Source organism: Amblyraja radiata, chromosome 25 (assembly GCF_010909765.2).
Source record: "Amblyraja radiata isolate CabotCenter1 chromosome 25, sAmbRad1.1.pri, whole genome shotgun sequence".
NCBI classification, from domain to species: domain Eukaryota; kingdom Metazoa; phylum Chordata; class Chondrichthyes; order Rajiformes; family Rajidae; genus Amblyraja; species Amblyraja radiata.
This window is the reverse complement of record NC_045980.1, coordinates 36181806-36206289: the sequence shown is the minus strand read 5'-3', so window position 1 is coordinate 36206289 and position 24484 is coordinate 36181806. Positions and strand designations below refer to the sequence as shown.

General features: G+C 41.7%; 1 protein-coding gene across 6 annotated transcripts in view; it reads right to left on the bottom strand.

The window, feature by feature from the left end:
- The window catches only part of pitpnm2 (phosphatidylinositol transfer protein membrane associated 2), a 148633-nt gene that overhangs the window by 83927 nt on the left and 40222 nt on the right, over positions 1–24484 (bottom strand). For all 6 annotated transcript variants that reach the window (XR_004415752.1, XR_004415753.1, XR_004415754.1 and 3 more), the window contains exon 3: positions 9051–9212. Coding sequence is in view for 3 of the 6 variants with exons in the window: in XM_033043904.1 (XP_032899795.1) it covers positions 9051–9128 (78 nt within the window). In the remaining 3 variants the exon portion in view is untranslated. The remainder of the gene's footprint in view (positions 1–9050; positions 9213–24484) is intronic.

The window sequence follows — 24484 nt, the reverse complement described above, 5'->3', positions numbered from 1 at the left end:
GAGGGCTTTGTAGGTGAGTATCAGGATTTCGTAGTTGATCCGGTGGGAGATGGGAAGCAAGTGAAGTTGTTTGAGGACTGGAGTGATGTGATGCCAGGATTTGGTGTGGGTGATGAGTCGGGCGGCTGCGTTCTGGACCAGTTGGAGTCGGTTGATGTAGGTGGAGCTGATGCCAAGGAGAAGTGAGTTGCAGTAGTCCAGTCGGGAGGAGATGAAGGCATGGATGAGTCTTTCAGCAGCGGGAGGTGTGAGAGAGGGTCTGAGTTTGGCGATGTTGCGGAGATGAAAGAAGGGGTATCTCAACCATCAACTTCAGGTACATGATGCCGTTAGAAATGTCTGCATCTTTAAAATGTTCTATCCATTCTTGCCAGAACCGTTTGTTCATCTATCATTCCTGTTCTTGCCAACCTTCACCTAGATCACATCTTTTCTCCAGAGACATTTACATTCCAGCATCACAATTTAACTGTTTATTAGATCAATACCAAACTCAAAAAAGCAGCTGTAAAAAGAGCATGAAATTAGCTGATTGATATAGAATTTGGATTGGGCTACATTTGGAGTTGTGCGTGCAGTTCCAGTCGACCGTTACAGGAAGGATGTAGAGGCTTTGGAGAGGATGCAGAGGAGGGTTACCAGAATGCTGCCTGGGTAAGCGGGCCTTCTCCCCATAACCGCTCTCACCCATATTAATGAAGAATCTATCTATCTCTGCCGTAAAAATATCCATCGACTTGGCCTCCACAGCTGTCTGTGGCAATGAATTCCACAAATTCACCACCCTCTGACTACAGAAATTCCTCCTAATCTCCTTCCTTAAGGAACATCCTTTAATTCTGAGGCTGTGACCTCTGGTCCTAGACTCTCCCACTAGTGGAAGCATCCTCTCCATAACAACTCTATGCTGTGCTGTCAACACTTCCATGAGGGGAATTTGGGCCGAGTGGTCAACGCTGGTCTTGCAAGCAGCACTCACATACTACACCTCCTCACTTCAAGCTTCTTTACATCGTTCCGCAGCACTTACAAGTAACATTGTGTGGAGATTGAGACCAGTTCTGGTGATAAGATCAATAGGTTTCAATCAGCAAATATCAACAGGAAACTGCACATAAGTGCAGAATCAATGGGATTTGATTTCAAAACTCAGCCCAGCTGTCCGCTGTTTGGATTCCCATTAAAATAAACCTGGCATATCAAATTAATGGATAGAAATTACACAGTGGACAAAGATATCATAATAACCATCAAACGAGCAATGAGATAAGAGACATTTTGGAAACTCAAATGCATCCAAAATCACAGGATTTGGTTCCGTGGGATGGAGATGGAGCGGTCAATGCTCATGCAGCTCTTGCCCCATGGGATGGAGATGGAGCTCCAGGCTATTTAACCCAGGTGATCACAACAAACTGCCAGGCAGGTAGTATTTTATAACCGTCAACTCTAAGTGCAAGTCTGCATATTTAAGTACAAGTTTATGGATAGTTGCAGAAACCAATAAAAACAGTTTTTGACATTTTTATTTAATCTTGCTTTGAGCTATAAAGCCGACAAAGAATGATGTTTAATATTGCTGTTGGAAGACTGCCTTTTGTCAGGTATAGATTATCCTACATTGTCCGAGCAATTCTTTTAAAATTCTAATTGTTGTTAACTTCAGGTTATTTATCTAAATTGGACATTGAAGCTTGGAGCTTAGTTTAGAGTTTAGAGATCGCTCACAATGAGAATGATCAAAACCCCAACATAAAATGACATTATTTAAATTATGATTGAGGTTGTTTTGGGAGCGAGGACAACAAATTTATAGTTAGTTGGAGTAGCTACAGTCAATTGGGTCAGCACATCTATGTCACAGACGGTCACAGGTCCAGTGTGGAGTCAGCTCCATTTGTGCTAATAGGTGCAGACATACCCTCAGTCAGAACTTGAACCATGTTTCACTACTCTCCGACCTACATCATACAGGTTCTGCTTTGCATTCAAGTACAACGCATTGACAGTAGAGCAAAATGGAGAAATCTATATGTGAGTGAATAATTCATGGAACAGAAGAAGCAGCAGGCCAGGCATGAGTTGGCTGTGAAAATCTTGCTCTCACCTATCCGTATCACCATGCAGTAGAAGCTCAGGCTCATTATCCAATTCAGCTCGACCTGAAGTTAACAACCATTCGGCTGAATTTCAACTAGGGTTTCATTGGCAGAGTTCCATGTAATTGTTGTTCAACATTGAAGTGGTTTTGTGTTAACTTTATGATGTAAACATAAGTGAGACTCGTCTTATTTTGGATTACCCCTTTTTCAATTACAATTGACACTATTTAAAAACTTCAGGGTTTAATTTACACAATTAAATACTTCTTTGTGCTCAAATTAAAGGATATTTAATTAAAACTAAGGAGATTCTGCAAAATATTTTATGGCTTCTGCAATTTTCCATCACTTTAAAGTTGCCATAGAGATTTTAAGGACAATGTTACATTTTAAAAAGTAATTTATACAAAATTATCAAATTATTTTCATTAGCATCACAGATTTGTACAGCACAGGGACAGGCCCTTCAGCCCATAATGTCTATCCCAACCATGAGGTCGGCAGCCTTCCCTGCCTTGGCAACTCCATTATGCCTTGGGATTTATCCACCTTTACCTGCTCCAAGATATCTAATTCCTTCTCGTCTGATGCTCACATGTGATAGAGTATCACCATCCCCTCTCCCCCATCACTCCATCTCCCATGTCCTTCTACTTAGGAATGCAGGTGAGAAATATTCACATCCGCATGTCGCAGCTCCACACAATCATTACCTCTTTAGTCTCTACAGGGATGTATTCTTTCCCTCATTATCCTCTTGCTTCTGATAATCTAGAAACAATCTTGGAATTCTCCTTAATCTTGCTGCCAGTCAATTTTCATGCCAATTCCATGCACTCCTAATTTACATTTTAATTACTTTCCCACGCTCTCTATATTGCTCAAGCATCTCTCCCATTTTCTTGTCACCTCTTGCTTCTTATTTTTCTTCATCAAACCCTCAAGACCCCATGACATCCAGGGTTCCCTAATGTTTCCATCCTTACCAATTACATATAGGAATATGACGCTCCTCTTTTGAAACAATATTTTCTGCCTTTTTGGGAGCGAGAAAATACTATTTCAATTGAGAATTAATAAGTATATTATGTCAAATAGCCTACTCAAGCTCAATCTGTAAGCTTTTGTTCATCCCATCTCAATAGCATCATTTTCACTTCCTCTGACCCCCTCATGTCTGCCTTTCCACTTATTTATATCTCCTTCCCACTAGGACTGTTGCAAGAAGGAATTTCACGGTTCCATTACAGTACATGTGACAATTAAACATTATTAACTCTTGACAAGTCTTAAAATTGGTGCTGATCACAGCCGACTTCACACAATATCGTAACCACCCTATAACTAGCCTTTCTTCAGCATTTTTTCACGATTAAAATCAGACTATCCTTGCATTAAAGGCTTAAACTATCACCCCATCTTACGCCCATGTACTGCAATAATATGCAATACTGTAGTGTAATTGCATAACTAGGCATCATCTGAGAAAGCCATATGGTATATTCATACTTGACACTTAACAAAATGACTAAGCCGCTCATATATTAATAATGTTCCATGAAATTGTAGAAATGGGAAAGTTCAATAGTGCACAAATGCCAAAAACAAGATGTCCTGTATCCAGATTCAAAGAATTTTAAGCAAAAGAAATTCAAACATGCAAAAGCTATAACGAGCATACTAAATATTAAGGATAGTATTAATATTCAATTTCATTTCAAAATAATAAAATTTGAAAAATGAATTCAGCATATTATGTGATATATCATCCAAATGCAGGCAAGCTAAAAATAATTTATATTGTACGAAATTCTCGGCTTGATTTTGATAATATATCTAGTTTACTAAACCCACTGATTTTGTATTGTTAGGAGACCAACATAAATTTAACATCCACTAATGGATTTGCTGGACATTCTGGGCATGGTCTCTGTAGTTGACCATCAGCTGCTGGGCAAGGTCTCTGTAGTTGACCATCAAATCTCCATTTATTCCCATTTTATTTACCCTGTACTTCCATCAATTCCCCATAGAATCAACTAGGGACAGGTGCAAATGAGCCCATCAACACAGTCACAGGGAGAACATGCAAAGTCCACACATGACACTGAAGGTCAGGGTTAACTCTTGTCCCTACAGTTGTGAGGCAGAAGCTCAACAAGTTGTACATTGTGCTGTCCTCGAACCAAACCAGATTGCTTGAAAGCATGGTATCACATAAGAAGCCGAGTTGAGTTTCCAACCTCATAATGGAGAAATACTACCTTGTCTCATGCTGTACAAGAGGCTGGCGGAGCCATAGGCTCTCACATTTACGAAATATCTGGACAAGCAGTTAAATTGACACAACATGAACCAAATGCTAGCAAATGGCATTAGTATTGATGGGTTCTTGATGATTAGCATGGATATAGTTGACCGAAGGGCCTGATTCTTCAATGTCTGATTATACAATGTTGCCTGCCTTAATCCCTGGCTCACTCGTCTATTGCTTAAAACCCTTATCCATGCCCTTCTTACCTCGAGGCTTGGTTATTCCAATCCTGGCAGGCCTCCATTGTTCAATCCCCTTTAGACTGCAGGTCATTTCACCACTACCTGTGTCTTAACTAGCAGAACATTTGTCACCTATGTGCTTGCCTTCAGTGTAAAATAATTACCATAGATCTCCCCATGTCCCTCATGCATTCCAGTCCACAGATTCAAATGAGTGAATGGTCATATACACCAGAGAGCAATGCAACTCCTTGCTTCATGAAGCTCACAGAGTAAACAGTGTACGTTGTAATGATAAATTCAGTAATAAATACGACAGCCCTCAAAATATCTTCAAGTTTATAATCGTGGCCTGCGTTTGGGCCAGAGCGCAGGGGATAAAGCTCGCCGCTCAGTTGTTGACAACCTCCTGGAGAACTGTGACATACTATGTATGCAAGAGACATTCTTAGCGAAGCAAGACTTGGACAAACTCAATTCTCTCAATGACAACTTTCATGGGGCTGGGGAGTCTACAACTGACCTTGGCATGGGAATACTCAGAGGTAGGATGCCAGGTGGTGTGGCTATTCTATGGAACAAGAAGCTTGACTCATCAGTAAATGTGATTCAGCTTGATGTTGACTGGTGCATTGCCATTCACTTTACTCACAACGACAAGGAATTTGTTATCCTGAATGTATATACACCCTATGAATGCCATCAGAATGAGGATGAATATTTAAATAGACTTGCTTTCATCTATTCTTTCATTCAAAACAATAATTATTGTAGTGTATATGTCATTGGGGATATGAATGCAGATATCTCAGATAGGAACTCATTATTTGCCAATCATATGGCTCAGTTCTGTCAAGATAATAATTTAATATTGTCAAGCAAAATGCTTTTACCTACAGATAGCTATATTTATATTAGTGAGGCCTGGCACACCACATCATGGCTGGACCACTGTATTAGTACAGCTGATGCACATGCCTCATTGGGGTGTATGAGCATTCTGTACGGGGCAGCAATGACTGATCATATACCTGTTGCTATGACAATAAATGTTGAACACATACCTGTGGTATCCAGAGATAGAAATAGCTTTAATACAGAAAAACTGGACTGGTCAACGCTTACAAAGGAAGACATCCTAGTCTATTATGCCCGTACAGATAAATCCTTAAGCAATATTCATCTACCTAAAGATGCAATAATATGTAGTAATGTTAATTGTAAAGATATGAAGCATAGGAGAGATATCTGCTCCATGTATAATGATATAGTAAGCGCCTTATATGTAGGCAGTAAGCCCTACTGCAAGCATAAAAATAAGACACATAACATCAGACCTGGCTGGAATAAGTATGTAGCTGAGTATCATACTGAAGCCCGTGAAGCCACCAAATCATGGGCTATGGCAGGTAGACCCAGACAGGGGCCTGTGTTTCAGCACAAGAAGCTCACTAATGCAAGGTATAAGTATGCTGTTCGCTTCATCTGTAAAAATGAGCAAGCTATGAGGGCTGATTCCATGGCTAAGAAGCTGCTAACTAACAATGCTACAGATTTTTGGAAGGAAGTGAGAGCTCTTAGCAGTTGCAAAACATCTCTACCATGTACAGTAGTTGGAATCTCCGGAACAGCTAATATCGCGGAGTTATGGCGACAACATTATAGCACTTTATTCAACTGTGTCCAAGGTGACTTGTATAGGGTGGACAATATTGAGAATAATGACTCGATGGTGATTATGTCACATGTGGTGTATCATGCCATGAACAAGCTGTCCAACAACAAAGCAAGTGGCTTGGATCATATCTCTGCTGAACATCTTAAGTATGAGGAGAGCTCCTCTCCTAGCTATTTGTTTTACTGGCTTTATGATTCATGGCTTGTTACCAGACTCAATGTTGTCTGTCCTGTTAGTGCCGGTCATTAAGGACAAAGCTGGTAAAGTAGGCAGCCTAAATAATTACAGGCCCATAGCTTTAGCCAGCATATTGTCAAAAGTTTTAGAAAGAGTTCTGCTGGATAGAATAAATGAGTTTGTTAACTCCACAGATAACCAGTTTGGCTTTAAAGCTAAACATGGCACTGACTTATGCATATATGCCCTAAAGGAGATTGTAAACAAATATAGAGGCAAAAACTCTTCAATCCTTATGTGCTTTATTGATGCTTCCAAAGCCTTTGACCGTGTTAATCACAGAAAGCTGTTTGGTAAAATGAGTCAAAGAGGGGTGCCTGAATACATTGTTAGAATTCTAGCCTACTGGTATGCCCACCAGACTATGCAAATAAAATGGGGCAATAGGGTCTCAGCCCCATTTGGGGTTAGCAATGGTGTTAGACAAGGGGGAATTTTGTCCCCAGTCCTTTTTAATCTATATATTGATGATCTGTCTAAACAATTGAAAGCCTGTAACACTGGGTGCGTGATTGGTAATATTTTAGTGAACCATATTATGTATGCAGATGATCTTGTGGTCTTTAGTCCATCTAGCGCTGGTCTCCAGCAGCTCCTTACTATATGTTCTGTGTTTGGTGTGGAACATGACATTAAATATAATGCTAGTAAGAGTGCTGTTATGATCTGTAGAATAAATGCCTAAAATATCCTGATTTTAAATTGTCTGACAACAATCTTAGTGTCTGTAATAAGATAAAATATCTAGGGCATATTATTACAGAACAAATGACAGATGATGAGGATATTTATAGGCAACGACACATGCTGTATGTACAGGCGAATATCCTCTTGCGTAAATTTGGTGCGTGTGCAGATGTGGTGAAGATGTCGCTATTTAGAGCATACTGCACACCACTCTACACTGCGCACCTGTGGTCGAACTATTTAAAGACAAGTATGCAGAGACTAAATGTGGCATATAACGATGCCATGAGAACACTGCTGAGGCAACCTAGATGGTGTAGTGCCAGTAATATGTTTGTGGCTGCAGGAGTTAGTACTTTAGAAGCTATCCTAAGACACCACATGTATAAATTCATTTGCAGGATAAATGACTAAAAATGTGCTTATTGTGGCCTTGACAAACATAAGGGTTAGCACTACACGCTACGAATCCCAGCTGTGGAGACACTGGTATCGTTGTCTCGTTGTAGGACATTAATCATCTTTTAATCTGGATTTTTAACTTAAGTATTGTGTTTAAAAAATATATAGGTCTTTATTCTCTGGAGCGCAGAAGGTTAAGGGGGGACTTGATAGAGGTCTTTAAAATGATGAGAGGGATAGACAGAGTTGATGTGGACCAGCTTTTCCCTTTGAGAATAGGGAAGATTCAAACAAGAGGACATGACTTCAGAATTAAGGGACAGAAGTTTAGGGGTAACATGAGGGGGAACTTCTTTACTCAGAGAGTGGTAGCGGTGTGGAATGAGTTTCCAGTGGAAGTGGTGGAGGCAGATTCGTTGGTATCATTTAAAAATAAATTGGATAGGCATATGGATGAGAAGGGAATGGAGGGTTATGGTATGAGTGCAGGCAGGTGGGACTAAGGGTAAAAAGTTGTTCGGCACGGACTTGTAGGGCCGAGATGGCCTGTTTCCGTGCTGTAATTGTTATATGGTTATATAAATTATGATGTTTTTATAAGTGATATACCAAGATTTTATATATATTTATGATATTTGATATGCAATGCTTTTTTAATGTAATGTTGCCCCTTGTCTGGACCTTGAGTCCGTAATAAAGTGTATTATTATTATTAATCCCTGGCTCGAAGGACCGAATGGCCTACTCCTGCACCTGTTGTCTACTGTCTATCCCTGGTGTTTACACTCTAGAATGCACATCCTACACTTCATTGTTTGTCTAACTTTCTCCAAAGAGGAGATCATCAAAACTACTTTTGCTAAGTTTTTGATCACCTGATTAAATATATCTTGTGACTTTGTGTCATTTTTTATTCAATAACTTGCTGTGAAATCTATGGGAACATTTTGCAATGTGAAAGATGCTGCATTAAGATGCTGTTGTTCTTGTTGATAGGTATGGTAGCTTACGTTTAGCCCAATGCAAATGTTGATCGTTTAGTTGGCAAGAGCGAGCGATCTCGAGTAGCCTAACATATTCACAAGTTAACAAGATATTTCAGGATTATTCTAACAAATCTTCAGCTTTATCATTCAACAATGAACATTTCTGGGTCAAATACCCAGCTTATTTATAACGCTTACAATCAGAGAAATAACATTTAGAACATGCACATACCAATTAAATCAAACCTCAACAGTCCTTCGTAGAAAATCATTGAAAAATCTGTGCTCTATGAGATGAGGCAAGCTTACCTTCAAAACATAAGATGCTAAACATTGCCTGTGTCACACTAACCCGGACCAGAAATGGCCAATATTTAACAACCAGGGAATGGCATGATTAGCTGATCAGTGGCATTGACAAACTCTAAGTCAGCTACAATCTCAGACCATTGTAGATCATACCTGAATCATGTACAGTTGTGCAATACGATACTCCTCGACGCTCATGGGAAGAGGGATGTGGTATTCCTTTATGAGCATTTTGCCTGATGGAAAGTCTTTTCACAGTTAAAAAATAATCCAGTGACTGCCAGCACTCCCTTGGTTTTGATTCATTAAACACACCTAAAAAGAGAAAGAACAGCAGCACATTTAAACACTTTTTCAATAAATATTTATAATGTTCTTAAGTCTATAAGTAGCATTAAATTACCCACCCACCATAATCCATTGGCTAGAATTAACCACCATCCTCCCCCAACCTTACCCCCGTACTCTCATCGCCAATCCTGGCGCTCGCACTGGGTTTATTAGAGATAATCATTGTATTTTATATTACCGCTAACACTGAAATCTAAGCAGTGTTGAGCTGTAGTTACCACCAGATCATTTCCCTCAATTTACACTGTGCAAATTCTCTTCCTGAACACAGCATTTCCCTAACAAGACAGCGATTATGATGTTTTAATAGATGGTTTTATTCCAGTGAGCTGGAAATTGTGCAGAAACCATTCATGGAGATGTTACCAGGACTGGAGGGCTTGAGTTATAAGGAGAAGTTGGGTAGGCTGGGACAATTTTCCCCATGGAGTGAAAAAGTTTGTGGGATGACCTTGTAGACCTTTGTAAAATCACGAGGGGGTCATAGTCTTTTTCCAAGAGTCGGGGAATCTAAAACTACACTGCATAGATTTAAAGTGAGAGGGGAAAGATTTTAAAAGGATCTGAGGGACAACTTTTCACATAGGGGTAGGGTGTGGAGTTGGGTATATGCTTAAAATAAATCTGGACAGGTACTGAAAAGGTTTGGAGGGAAATTGGTCAAATGCAGGCAAATGGGACCATTTCAGCTGGGCACCTTGGTTGGTATGAATGAGTGGGATTGAATGGTCCCAGATAAGTGGGGGGGGGGGGGCAGCATCCATATAATTCAATGACTAGACGTGATTGTTATGCTGAGGAAATTACTGCCGGTCTTATATTCCACACACTTTAAATGATTTCAATATGCAATATCATTCTCCAACAATTAAGGTTTACTTTAACATTCTTTACTTATCTGCATTTTTGCTGAACTGTTTGCTTTTGAAAATTTAATGCTTTATACATGTAACCTAACAAGCTAATGCTACCACTATCATCCCGGCGGTGCCCAAGCAGACAAACATCAACTCCCTCAATGACTACAGGCCCGTTGCTCTTACATCTGTAGTCTCCAAGTGCTTTGAAAGGCTGGTCCTAGGTCACCTTAAATGATCTCTCCCCCCCTCACTCGACCCACACCAGTATGCATATAGGGCTAATAGATCTACAGAGGATGCCATAAACACTGTCCTCCATGCTGCACTACAACACCTAGAGGAGAAGGGGTCATATGTCAGGATGCTTTTTGTTGATTACAGCTCAGCTTTTAATACAATCATACCCAGCAAGCTGATCACAAAAATGCTAGACCTTGGCCTCAGCAGTCAACTGTGTCGGTGGATATTGGACTTTCTCAGTGAACGCCCACAGACGGTGTGACTTGGACCCTACACCTCGACATCCCTGACCCTCAGCACAGGAGCACCGCAGGGCTGTGTGCTCAGTCCGCTCCTCTACGCCCTATACACACATGACTGCTTGCCTCATCACCCCGCAAATTGGATCATAAAATTTGCGGACGATACAACCGTGGTGGTGCTCATCTCAAATGGGAACGAGGTCGCCTATAGAGAGGAGGTGTACAGACTTTCTGAGTGGTGTGCTCACAACAATCTCTCTCTGAACACTAAAAAGACAAAGGAGATCATCACTGATTTCAGGCGACATAGAGCGGAGCTCAAGCCACTGGAGATAGGGGGCGAGGAGGTGGAGAGGGTGCCTAGTTTTAAATTTCTGGGGATCAACATCAGTGAGGATCTTAAATGGTCTGTGAACTCTGCTGTAGTTGTAAAAAAGGCGCAACAGAGACTTTACTTCCTCAGAACACTGAGGAAGGCCCATCTGTCTGCTAAACTGCTGGAGTCTTTCTACCGCTGTTCGGTAGAAAGCATACTGACTTACTGCATAACTGCCTGGTTTGGGAACTGTTCAGCAGCTGACAGAGCAGCTCTCCAGAGGGTGATAAAAACTGCCCAGGGTATCATTGGACTCCCCCTGCCCCCTCTGGAGGACATTTACCACTCCAGATGCCGCAGCAGGACCTGTAATATCGTGAAAGACATTACACATCCTTGTCACCACGTTTTTACACTGCTGCCCTCAGGAAAAAGGTACAGGTCGCTAAAGTCACGCACTGCCAGACTCAAGAACAGCTTTTACCCATCAGCAATCTTGGAACTGAACTCTGTCTCGGGAGCGGGTTATGGGGAAGGAGGGGGGGTGGGAGAGAGTGTTAATTTATGTAAATGTGAATCCATGGGTGGGTTTGGGGAGGGAGGGAGTGTAAAAAGTATGAGTATGTGAATGTTTGAAGTTCTTTTAAATGGAGAGACACAGTAATCTCGTTGTATGTGACACATGCAATGACAATAAAGCATTCTGATTCTGAAATCCCAAAATGTGCAGAAACTGTTGGAAGCAACCATGTTGATTGAAATGGAGTTCATGGATTCAGGACAGTGGTAGGACTGTTGAACTGTCAAAGCTGAAACTGTTTCCCTCTCCACAGATCTACCAAACCTGCTGATCATATCTCGCAATTTCTATTTTAAAAATAAGGACAAACTTGATCAATAATTAGTGGAGAGTCTAAATTTGTCTGACTACAACTTGTAACTTCCCTTTTAAGATAACATTTCCTAACACACATGAAAACTTTCAGTATCATGGATGTTTACCAAGCCCCCAGCAGTGAGGACGCAGAGACTGCAATACTACTCATTCAAATGCACTTGGAGGATGACACTTTTCCCATTGCTACATTACCATAAATCATCACATATGTCACTGATGAATTATGAAGCACTGTCAAATGTTGAAGATGAGATACCTTGCATAATTCCAGTCTATTAACTTATCTCAGTGACTTCATTACTGTGGTTTGTAAATAGTTAATTGCCAATCAATTCAATTATTGCAAATCAGCCCAGGTTTGAGACAAAATTAAATACACCATTTAAGCCAAAAAATGCTTTCAGCTTGATTAAAGCCATTTTCCTGCATCATGGGTGTCAGCAAAAGAAACTCAAAAGTAAGCAGTATGAATGATATACTAATTTCCTGATTGTGGCTCAGCGGATCTGTTGATTTGGTTGAAGGGTGAATCTTCACAAAGATAGTGTGAAGCTCTCTGATTCTTCCTCAGACTCCAGAATGCTAAACCGTGCACATAGATCATGTAGCTCACACTCAGTGTCACTTGCAGGAGTCGCCACTTTATTTCCCCATGTCTTGTGTGGATTGGTGAATGCCAAAAAGCAGGGCAAGTAATTTGATGAATGAGCATATATAGAAATCTTATGAAATCGTATGAACCTCGACTTTGATTTAGTACTTTGTTAATTGAAGGCATCAATTCAGTGTTACTTGCGTACAATGAGCTATTTGTCTGCTGAATGAATTGCTATTACGTAAGGGATTTAAACTTTGACCAAGCTAATTCAGATTCAAGATGAATTAACTGGGCAAATGAACGGAGCTTTACGAATACATGACTATTCAGCCCTTGTAGCTGTCATGTGATGCAAAGGATGGCAAGTTCTGAATTGCATGAATTCCAGGTCTGACTAATGCACACCTCTTCACAATCCTACAGGAAGCTGGAGGCTATGGAATTTCATAATCTAGTCTGAAGCCAAGCAGATGCATCTTTATATATAGTAAAAAATCTTTGATTTCATGTGTTTTTAAATGTTATTTTGGCTTCTGACTAAACATGCAGAACAAATATCAAGCATATAAAAGATGCTGGAAACACTCAGAAGGTCAGGCAGCATCTGTAGAAGGAGAAACAGAGTTAACATTCAAGTCCCGGACCCTGTATCAGAAGCCCCAACTTGAACAGTTTCTCTTTCATCAGAGGCCACCACATCTTCTGAATGTTTCCACCATTTTCTGTTTGGATTTCAGATTGTCACAGCACCTTGCTCGCCACAAACTCTGCCTTATGTGCTGGGCACTGTCCACATTCTCGCTTTGGTTTCATTTCCCGTGACCTCCATACTGCAGCTTCTACACTGTCCCTTACATTATTTTCTCTCATTCCAACGTCCTTCATTAATTTATCAGCTCTGCAAACAGTGTTTGACCATGGGAACCTTGGCCCCATTCTATCACATATATTCCCTATGTCATGTGCATTCTGCTCTCACCTTCTCTGTAAGTTAAACTACTTGTTTTCTCAAGTTTCTGCTTCTGACAGTTTTGGACCAGAAACAATAAGTACATTTATCTTTTCACAGAGACTGCCGGATGTGCTAAGTGTTCCCACTGTTTTCTCCTTTTACTTTTCACCTTTATTAAACAAGGAGAGCAAGTTAAAAAATGGTAAATGAGCCTCCGCTAAACCAAATCAACCCTGGGTTATGTTGCAGACAGTTCTGCGTCCCAGGTTTGGGTGCCTTACTTAAGGAAGGACGTCTGATTATGTGGCAGGAAGGATTATGAAGAGGATTTAGTGATGAAGAGAGATCGGAAAGAGAATCTGAGACTGATCTTGTCATGTGATAAGAGTAGAATTAGGCCATTCGGCCCATCGAGTCTACTCCACCGTTCAATCATGGCTGACCAATATCTCCTTCCTAACCCCATTCTCCTGCCTTCTCCCCATAACCTCTGACACCTGTACTAATCAAGAATATATCTATGGGATCTATCTATCTCTGCCTTAAAAATATCCACTGATGGCCTCCACAGATTCACCGCCCTCTGACTGAAGAAATTTCTCCTCATAACCTTCCTAACAGGATGTCCTGTAATTCTGAGGCTGTGACCACTAGTCTTAGACTCTCCCATTAATGGAAACATCCTGTCCACATCCACTCTATCCAAGCCTTTCACTATTCGATAAGTTTCAATGAGGTACCCCCCTCATTCTTCTAAACTCCAACGAGTACAGGCCCAGTGCCGACAAATGTTCATCATGGGTTAGCCTACTCATTCCTGGGATCATTCTAGTAAACTCCTCTGGATCTTCTCCAGGGCCAGCACAGGGCACGGTGTTCTGCAGCTGTTGCGTATAATCCTCCAACACGTTCGCCACCTCCAACGGGATCCCACTACTGGCCACATCTTCCCAGCTCCACCCCTTTCTGCTTTCTGCAGAGACTGTTCCCTCCGCAACTCCCAGGACAACTCGTCCCTTCCCACCCAAACCACTCCCTCCCCAGGTACTTTCCCCTGCAACCGCAGGAGATGCAACCCTTGCCCCTTAACCCCCCCCCCCCCCCTCCTCCCTCCCTCGACTTCATCTAAGGACCTCAACAATCTTTCCAGGTAAGGCAGAGGTTCATTTGCACCTCCTCCAACCTCATCTACTGTATCCGCTTTTCCAGGTGTCAACTTCTCTACATCGGCGAGACCAAGTGCAGGCTCGGCAATCGTTTCGCTAAACACCTCCCTCAGCCAGCCTTAACCTACCTGATCTCCCGGTTGCTTAGCACTTTAACTCCCCCTCCCATTCCCAATCTGATCTTTCTGTCCTGGGCCTCCTCCATAGTCAGAGTGAGGCTCTGCGCAAATTAGATGAAACAGCACCTCATATTTTGCTTGGTAGCTTACACCCCAGCGGTATGAACATTGACTTCTCTAACTTCAAATAGCCCTTGCTTTCACTCTCTCTCCATCCCAGTTCTCCCACCAGTCTTACTCGTCTCAGACTACGTTCTATCTTTGTCCCGCCCACTCCCCTGGCATCATTCTGAAGAAGGGTCTCGACCCGAACGTCACCCATTCCTTCTCTCCAGAGATGCTGCCTGAGTTACTCCAGCATTTTGTGTCTATCTGGGATGGTGTAATCGGAGGTCTACCAGAGCCAGCACATCCTTCTTCAGATTGGTGCCCAAAATTGCTCACTATATTCCAAATGTGGCCTTACTAGCGCCTTATAGAGTTTCAGCAATACATCCCTGTTTTTGTATACAAGCCCTCTTGAAATAAATGCAAGCATTGAGTTTGCTTGCAAGATGTTGTCTCTGATGCTTGAGAACATAAGATAGAGCTACATAAATTGTGAAAAGATATTGTACAGCTGGGCATTGTGCAGGCAAGTCCTGGTGACATCCTTGTAAATCTTCTCTGCACTCTCAAGCTTAACAATATCCTTCCTATAGTAGGGTGACCAATAGTAGGGGAACACAATACTCCAAATGTGAAAGAAGGAACTGCAGATGTTGGTTTAAACTCCTAATGTGACCTCACCAATGTATTGTACAACCGTTACATAAGATGCCAACTTCAACAATACCCTGACCGATGGAGGCCAATGTACCGCAAGCTTTCTTGATCATCCTATCTCCCTGTGATGACACCTTCAGAGGACTATATACCTAGATTCCTCTGCTCTACAACACTCCCAGGGCCATACCATTGACAGTGAAGGTCCTAAAATGTTCTTTGACTCTTTAACCTAGTTTCTGTGTTCAATGACGATTAGGTGTGCGGGTGGTAGCATTGGAGGAGCTGCAGTATTAAACATTACCAAAAACAGCATTTATGATGGCTCATTTGGATATATTTAGGAATATAACAAGAGCATTATAAATATTCTCAGTTTATTCTGAGAAGACTTTCTTTCAAGTTACACATTTTGCCAAAATTTGATTTTCTTGAACAATTTTACTACCATCAAAATTGAATTTGAATCTTTATTTCCTGCACAATATCAATATCAGTTTAAAAAAAAAACAAGCAATAAGCACAATGAACGAAAAACTATGACCAAAGGTGGATGCTTAACACAAGACCATGCCCGTTAGGCAGAATTAAATATTCCCTTCAACAGTTGTATTCAATTTAAAAGTCACGTCTATGCGGCTTATAATATCTGTGATAGATTTTTTGAGCAGTTCTAAATTTGGGTACTTCACTATAATCCTCTGCCAAGGATGCATCGAATAAGGTTCATCAGATAAAATAATCAAAAGTAAAAAAAACAACCAATTTCTTGAGCTCCCTCAGCCAAGTGTTTTTAAAGACAGTAATTTGTCAAAAACAACACCAATGGGTTTTCTGCCTCTGTACATTTGCAATGAACATCTATCCCATGCCACCGTCATGGCAACAGCATGAACTCAGTATGGGTCTGACTAACTCTCACTGCCACTTGCATCATTTAGTGGTCAAGTTTAAATGTGGAATGTTCCAGGTCACACAATCGCAATCAGCTTGAAGTATTTAAAGATTAGCCACATTTTCCAGCCAATTAATTAATCGACTGTCATTACTCAATTATCAAAAAAATAGCAGAAACAAGAGAATTATTTTGCTGAGAACCGAGAAGCCGCTGCCATCAACTCAACATTGATTCCACTCATACTTAAGGATTCAATACTTTGCATGAGAGGGATTTGCCTGTTGTATTTTCAGACAAATCGTGAATGATCAGAGAGAACAGGCAATGCCTAACTGCTTGATCCTGCATTGTCGCTGTCAATCCAATATTTACATTTCCCCCTCGACACAGCTAATCTGGATATGTCAAAGCTATTTATGGCTGTGCACAATAAATGTCAGACAAGTTTTTTTTTAAACATGAGAAAGCACAAACAGGACTATTTGTTTTAATATAGTTCAACTCCTGGCAGAGCAGTTCCATCAGTGGCATTTCCCTTTGTTTTCCCCCCTATAATCCTGAAAGTCATTCTCTTTCATATGCCCATCAAGTCTTCTTTGCAGCTTGTGCTACTTACTTAATGGATAATTTATAGAGCTAATTAACATGTTTTTGGGATGGCAGGAATCCAGAGCATCTTGTGGAAACCCACATGGTCACAGAGGGAACGTAAAAACTCCATGCAGACAGCACCTGAGTAAGGACATGAGAGAGCACCTCAGCTGAGGCAACACACCATCAGCCATGTGTCACGTCAATACTCTGGAGTGGGACCTGCTTCATCCTCAATGACATGAGAAAAAAGGAGCATTAAAAACATAAGAAAAAATAGGCCATTAGGTACCTTCAGTCTTCCCTCACATTCAATAATATCACCGGTGATCCAGTCTTTGGCCTCAATCCATTGTTCTACCTGATCCAGAGAGGAATTTCCTCCTTTCCCATGATAATTCTTCTACTTTAACTCCCTATTTGGGAGAACATCCCCTCAGCATCTGCAGTGTAAAGCCGCCTCAGGATCTTACTTACTGGGATACGTCACCTGTCATTCTTCGGAACTCGAGTGAGCATAGCTAGCCCCTCTCTGCTTAGTAGCTTTCCATGACACAACCCCTCAATCCAGTGAAACGTCACTGCGCTCATCCGAGGGAACTATATCCTTTCTTCAAAAAGGACCTTAATGGAATGCGCCGTATTCCAGGTATGGTCTCAGCAATTGTAGCTACGACTTGCTTACTCTTGCATTTCAACCCCCATTGCAAAGGCCAACATTCCATTAGCTTTCATAATGACTTGTACTGACATGCTCACCTTGTTACATACAGGAGACATCCATATCTGTAACACACCAAAGTTTAATAGTCTGAAGCCACTTAAATAATAATTAATAGGAAAGAAGTGCAGATGATCAGGTAGGTTAAGGCGGACTGAGCGGAGGTGTTCAGCGAAACTATCGCCGAGCCTGCGCTTGATCTCGCCAATGTACATGAGCTGACACGTGGAACAGCGGATACATTAGATGAGGTTGGAGGAGGCACAAGTGAATCCACCAACCTCATCTACTGTACCGCTGTTCCAGTGAACCCCTCCTTTCAGTCAGCCTTAACCTGCCTCATCTCCCGGTTGCTCAGCACTTTAACTCCCCCTCCCATTCGCAATCTGACCTTTCTGTCCTGGGCCTCCTCCATTGTCAGAGTGCAAATTGGAGGAACAGCACCTCATATTTCGCTTGGGTAGCTTGCACCTCAGCGGTATGAACATTGGCTTCTCTAACTTAATATAGCCCTTGCTTTCCCTCTCTCTCCATCCCCTCCCCCTTCCCAGTTCTCCCACCAGTCTTACTGTCTCCGACTACATTCTATCTCGCAGCTGTCACTCTACTCAACAACGTACCTCGGTGACTGCCAATCACCCCCCCCCCCACTTATTATTATTTATTCAAATCATTTGCTATGTCGCTCTTCCAGGGAGATGCTAAATGCATTTCGTTGCCTCTGTATTGTACACTGACAATGACAATTAAAATTGAATCTGAATCTGAAGAAAGGTCTCGACCCGAACGTCGGCCATTCCTTCTCTCCAGAGATGCTGTCTGTCCCGCTGAGTTACTCCAGCATTTTGTGTCTACCTTAAATAATAATTACCTTTTCTATTCTTTCCTGTCTCATATTTTCTCGCAATACTACCGGTGATTTTGCATATTCTCTCTATATCCCTTCAATATCTGTTTTCTTTGCCATTTGTTCTATCACCAAATCTTTATATTACCAGGAACACATTGAACTCCATGCCTCCATCTAGATAGTGAATGATTAAGGCCCCAATTCTGTTCCCCAGGAGACCCCATCAAATATAGATTGTCCGCTTGAAAATGACCCATTTCTTTACTTTTTCAAAGTGTTTTACAGCAGAGTACTTTTAAAGTTGAATCACCCGTCATTCAGGAAACTTGCCAGTTGACCTGCAGTCACCTGATCATTTATCTTTTGACAATGTTGATTGACAGGCAAATAATGGCTGTTTGCCCAGATGCCATGGCTGTTTGCTGGGACATCAGGCTGTGTGCCGGGATTCCCGGTTATCTGCCAGGACTATTTGCCGGGATGTGGGGTCTGTTTGCCGGGACGTGGGGTCTGTTTGCCGGGACGTTGGGACTGTATGCCGGGACGTTGGGACTGTTTGCTGGGACGTTGGGGTCTGTTTGCCAGGACGTTGGATCGATTTGCCGGGATGTTTGGGCTGTTTGCCGGGACATGGGGTCTGTTTGCCAGGACGTTGGGGCTGTTTGCCGGGACGTTGGATCGATTTGCCGGGTCATTGGGCCTGTTTGCCGGGACGTTGGATCGGTTTGCCGGGACGTTGGATCGGTTTGCCGGGACATGGGGTCTGTTTGCCAGGACGTTGGATCGGTTTGCCGGGACGTTGGATCGGTTTGCCGGGACATGGGGTCTGTTTGCCAGGACGTTGGATCGGTTTGCCGGGACATTGGATCGGTTTGCCGGAACGTTGGGGCTGTTTGCCGGGACATTGGGCCTGTTTGCCGGGACATTGGGCCTGTTTGCCGGAACGCCAGTGATATTTATGACTAGATGGTAAGCAGAACCTTGGTTTAAGTTCAGAGGTTAAAGATGGCATCTGCATGCAGCAACAGCTGGATAACACTAAAGCATCAGCTGGTGAGTTACAAATAACATCAGTGTCACAAAAGTTCCAGGCAACAACCATATCTAATAGAGAGTAGGATCACCTGTCCTAGCTACTGAAGGGTAATGTCATCCCTGAGTTCTCCACTGCATCAATGTTCTGATCCACTCATAAATACTTTGGTTACAAGATCAACGCAGAGGCTGGATATCCTGTGGGAAGTGACTCGTCTACCGATAGCCCATGCCCTTTCTATTGTCTGCAAGGCATAAGTGAGGTGGGTGATGGGATGCTGGCTTTTGCCTGATATGTATCGAAATGAAGTGAGGCAACCGTCAATCATTTGTTCAAATTTGTCAAAAGAAGGTTGTGTGTAACTCTCTTGATTGGGTTTTTGGAGATGAAGTCATGAAAAGGATTATGAGATGATTGATCGATGACACAGCCATGGATTTATTACTTTGCTAACATCCAAGAAAGTGCCTCACTGCTCGGCCAGCATGAGAAACGCCAGAGCAGACTAAACCAGTTCCCTCGTCAAACAAAAGTCTCCAATAATGCAACTTTTAATTTGCTCCTTAAACCATTCATTATGTCTTCACACTAATAATCACATAGTGTATTATGAATATTATGATTCCAATTATTTTTAATGTTATTTCTACAACTTTTGATATTCCGATATAACAGTAATTGGCAGTTTGGATGCATAGTACTCAGGTGGAAAAACGCTGCAAGATATAACAGCTACAGTGACCAAATATTCCTCTTTAGAAATATAATAACAAATTTCAAGCCAGAGATTTGAAGTCTTTTTGCAAAGCTTCTAGCAGTAAGAAACCAGATCTAACTGTACCCACTGGTACTCATACAAAGAGTCTTTGTACACATTAAACAATTATACTTTATGGGCACTGAAAGCTTGCCGACTTGCCCAACAAGGTTAAATCTACTCACCACATAAAGAGTAAGTTGAGCATGAAATGGATTTAGAACTCTGTACAGAATTATAAACTCTCTGGTTACACTCGTTATCTACCTTGCAGTCAGATAAGTAACAGAAAAAGTCCAATTGAGGAAAATTATAAAGAATATAAATTAAAATACCCATAAGGTTTAAAACCTTGTCTTGCGATGTGACCAGATCACGTGCTACCTCTTAAAACACAGAACATTTAAATCCAATTCCCATAATTGTGTTCAAATTGCAGTTAAATAATAGGAAAATAATGATCTGCTGTGCAAAGGAAAATAACATCCCGCAAAAGCAAAGTTGAAAGATAAATGGGCTAAATGGACACAACCATTCTCAGGTTTAATGGAAGGTATTAATAGAGTCAGGAGTGGTTCCAGAGGACTGGACAATCACATATGGAACACCACTGTTTAAGAAGGGAGCAATTAAAAAAAGATTATAGGCAGGTTAGCCTGACTTCAGTGGTTGATAACATTTTAGAGTCTGTTATTAAGGATGAAGTTTCGAGGTACTTGTAAGCACGTGGTAAAATAGGCCAAAGTCAGCATGGTTTTGTCAAGGGGAGATCTTGCTTGACAAATCTGTTGGAATTCTTTGAGGAATTATTTATATGTGTATATGGAATTATTTATATGTGTATATACATGGTCTATGCTATAATAATAATAAATACTTTATTGATCCCCTCAGGGAAATTCAGAAATATAGACACACTGAACTGTTCTGTATTTATGCTTACAATATTCTGTTGTGCTGCAGCAAGCAAGAATGTCATTGTCCTACCTGGGAGACATGACAATAAACTCTCTTGACTTGACTTGAGAAAGAAGGAGGATAAAGGAGAGTCCGTGGATGTTTGCTTGGATTTTCAGAAGACCTATGATAAAGTGCAGCACATGAGGCTGCTAAGGTCATAAGTGATAGGAGCAAAATTAGGCTATTCGGCCCATTGAGTCCACTCCGCCATGGCTGATCAATCTTTCCCTCTTAACCCCACACTCCCCATAACCCCTGATACCCGTACTAATCAAGAATCTATCAATCTCTGCCTTAAAAATATCCATTGACTTGGCCTCCACAGCCTGTTGTACAGGGCCCTGGTGAGACCACACCTGGAGTATTGTGTGCATTTTTGCTCTCATAGTTTGAGGAAGGACGTTCTTGCTATTGTGGGAGTGCAGCGTAGGTTCACCAGGTTAATTCCTTGGATGTCGGGACTGACATATGAAGAAAGAATGGATCGACTAGGCTTATAATCACTGGAGTTTAGAAGGATGAGAAGGGATCTTACAAAAACATATAAAATTCTTAAGCGATTGGACAGACTCGATGCAGGAAAAATGTTCCCATGTTGGGGGAAGTCCAGAACCAGGGGTCACAGTTTAAGAATAAGGGGCAGGCCATTTAGGACTGAGATAAGGAAAAACCTTTTCACCCAGAGAGTTGTGAATCTGTGGAATTCTCTGCCACTGAAGGCAGTGGAGGCCAATTCACTGGATGTATTCAAGAGAGGGTTGGATATAGCTCTTAGGGCTAACGGAATCAAGGGATATGGGGAGAAGGCAGGAACGGGGTACTGATTCTGGATGGTCAGCCATGATCATATTGAATGGCGGTGCTGGCTTGAAGGGCCAAATGGCCTACTCCTGCACTTATTTTCTATGTTTTTATGTTTATGTGGCAAAGAATTCCACAGATTCACCACCCTCTGACTAAATAATTCCCTCCTCATCTCCTTCCTAAAGGGACTTCCTTTAATTCTGAGGCTATGACCTCTAGTCCTAGACTCTTCCACGAGTGGAAACATCCTCTCCACATCTACTCTATTCAAGCCTTTCACTATTCAGTACATTTCCATGAGGTCCCCCCTCATTCTTCTAATCTCCAGCGAGAACAGGCCCAGTACAGTCAAACGCTCATCATATGCTAAACAATATATGAGCCCATGATAAACTGACCCTATTCATGTTCCAGTCTAAATGTTTCTCAACTATCCATGCACCTACCTCAATTGTCTCCTCCGGCAGCTCATTCCATTCACTACCCTTTGTGTAAAAAAGTTACCCCTCAGGTTCCTTTTAAATTTTGCTCCCCTCACCTTAAATGTATGTCTTCTGGTTCCTGATTCCTCTACTCTGAGCAAGAGTGTGCGTTACCTCAATCTATTCCCCTCATGATTTTGTACACCTCTCTAAGATCACTCCTCATCCTCCTCCACTCCTAGCCTGCTCAACATGGTGTTTTCAGGTCTGGAAGAACGCAGAGGATTGCTTTATCATCTCACTTTGCACTACCTGTCAGATATACAAACTCAAAACATCCCTGGATTCCATGATTATCAACAGCCAGGCAACACGAGTTGAATAATGCAGATGAACACAGGAGAAGCACCAGATAATAAAGTAAAGCAACAATGCTGGACTATAGAAACAATATTAGATCATTCCACACACTATATTCACTTACTAACATTGAAGAATTAGAGTGATGAGGTCCCATGGAAATAGCCATGCTCATAAAAGGCCGTAACTCAGCATATAAATTAAAGCTTTAGCCGGAAGTGGCAAGTTAACTAACCCTCCAAGCCTCTACCCGAGGTCCCTACCTTCACCCAAGCCAGTCTTCAATTCAATTTATTCTACGATATCAAGAAAGGACTGAGGACATGAGATTCAGCATTCAACAACATTGCAACTGTAGTGCTGAGGACACATGCTCCAGCCCTCGCCTCAGATTTACAACAAGATTTATACACAAACATTACCTGGTAATATGGACAATTGCCCAGGCATTTCTTGTCTCAACAGCCATTAGCAAAATCTTTGTGCCAGCTCTCCTAAGTGGCACATCTCACAGTGTGTGTCATCAGACAACTCCAGTGCAATGACACTCAGGGGGAAATCTCCAGAGTGACTAGATGGTGCGTGAACGGCTGCAGGTCTGTGGTTGTTGAAGTTAAAAGGAACAGCACAGATGCATTTAAAGGAAAGCTGACACAAAATGCTGGAGTAACTCAGCGGGTGAGGCAGCATCTCTGGAGAGAAGGAATGGGCGACGTTTCGGGTCAAAACCCTTCTGGATACTTACAAGAGGGAGAAAGAAATAGAAACTTATGAAGCAGGAGCCAAATGAAGTGGGATGAGAGGAGCTCTAATGGAGCAGTGGTGTTGAATGACCCACTTTAAAGCTTTAACATTCCAACAAATGGTGTTCCACCATGCCCACTAGATAGTCAGTGACCAACACCACTAACCTAGGTCTCAGCGTAGATATCAGTTTGTTTTCAAGAATTCTGAATATCTGAGCTACTACCACATATATTTGAAAGTATTACAAACCACAAAAATACTGGACATCTGGCATAATAAAATAAAGATGTCCTTGTATTATAAAAGGCAATGCTTCAGCTTTGTAACAGTCCCAAATCCCACAGATAATAAATACAAGGCAATACAAAAGCAAAATTGTATAATCCCCATTTTCTTGCAGCTAGAAACAAGCAACTTCCCCAAAATTACACCTGGACACAGACATCTGAAGAGACTAAAAATTAAACTTGATATGCTTATGTTCTATCTATTGCATAAAACCAACTCACCATCAATGGAACTGCATCACGAGGTTATTGATGGCTTGTGTGTGTGGGTGAAGTGTGTTTACAGAGAGAATGACTCATTTTGACAGCAACAAAAATGAATAAAGTGTCAACCAACGGTGAATCTTTAGACTGCATGTAACACCCATTACAGACACATTTCACAAGCAAAAGATTACAATAAAATACTTTTACTAAAACAGCTCAATCAAATCGTGGTTCTTCCTTGAACATTAAAGGTACAGTACCATCAGTGTGATGACTGTGTGGTGCTCCACTGGCATTGCATACAGAACACTATTGCCTGTGAGCATTGACACTGCAGTGGCTCTAAGGGAGGTGTGGCCTTGGCTAGTGACAACACTGAAGAAGCTGCATCTCAGGGATCGTGGAAACGTTTGTTCCTCCCTCCACTGCACTGATTACCT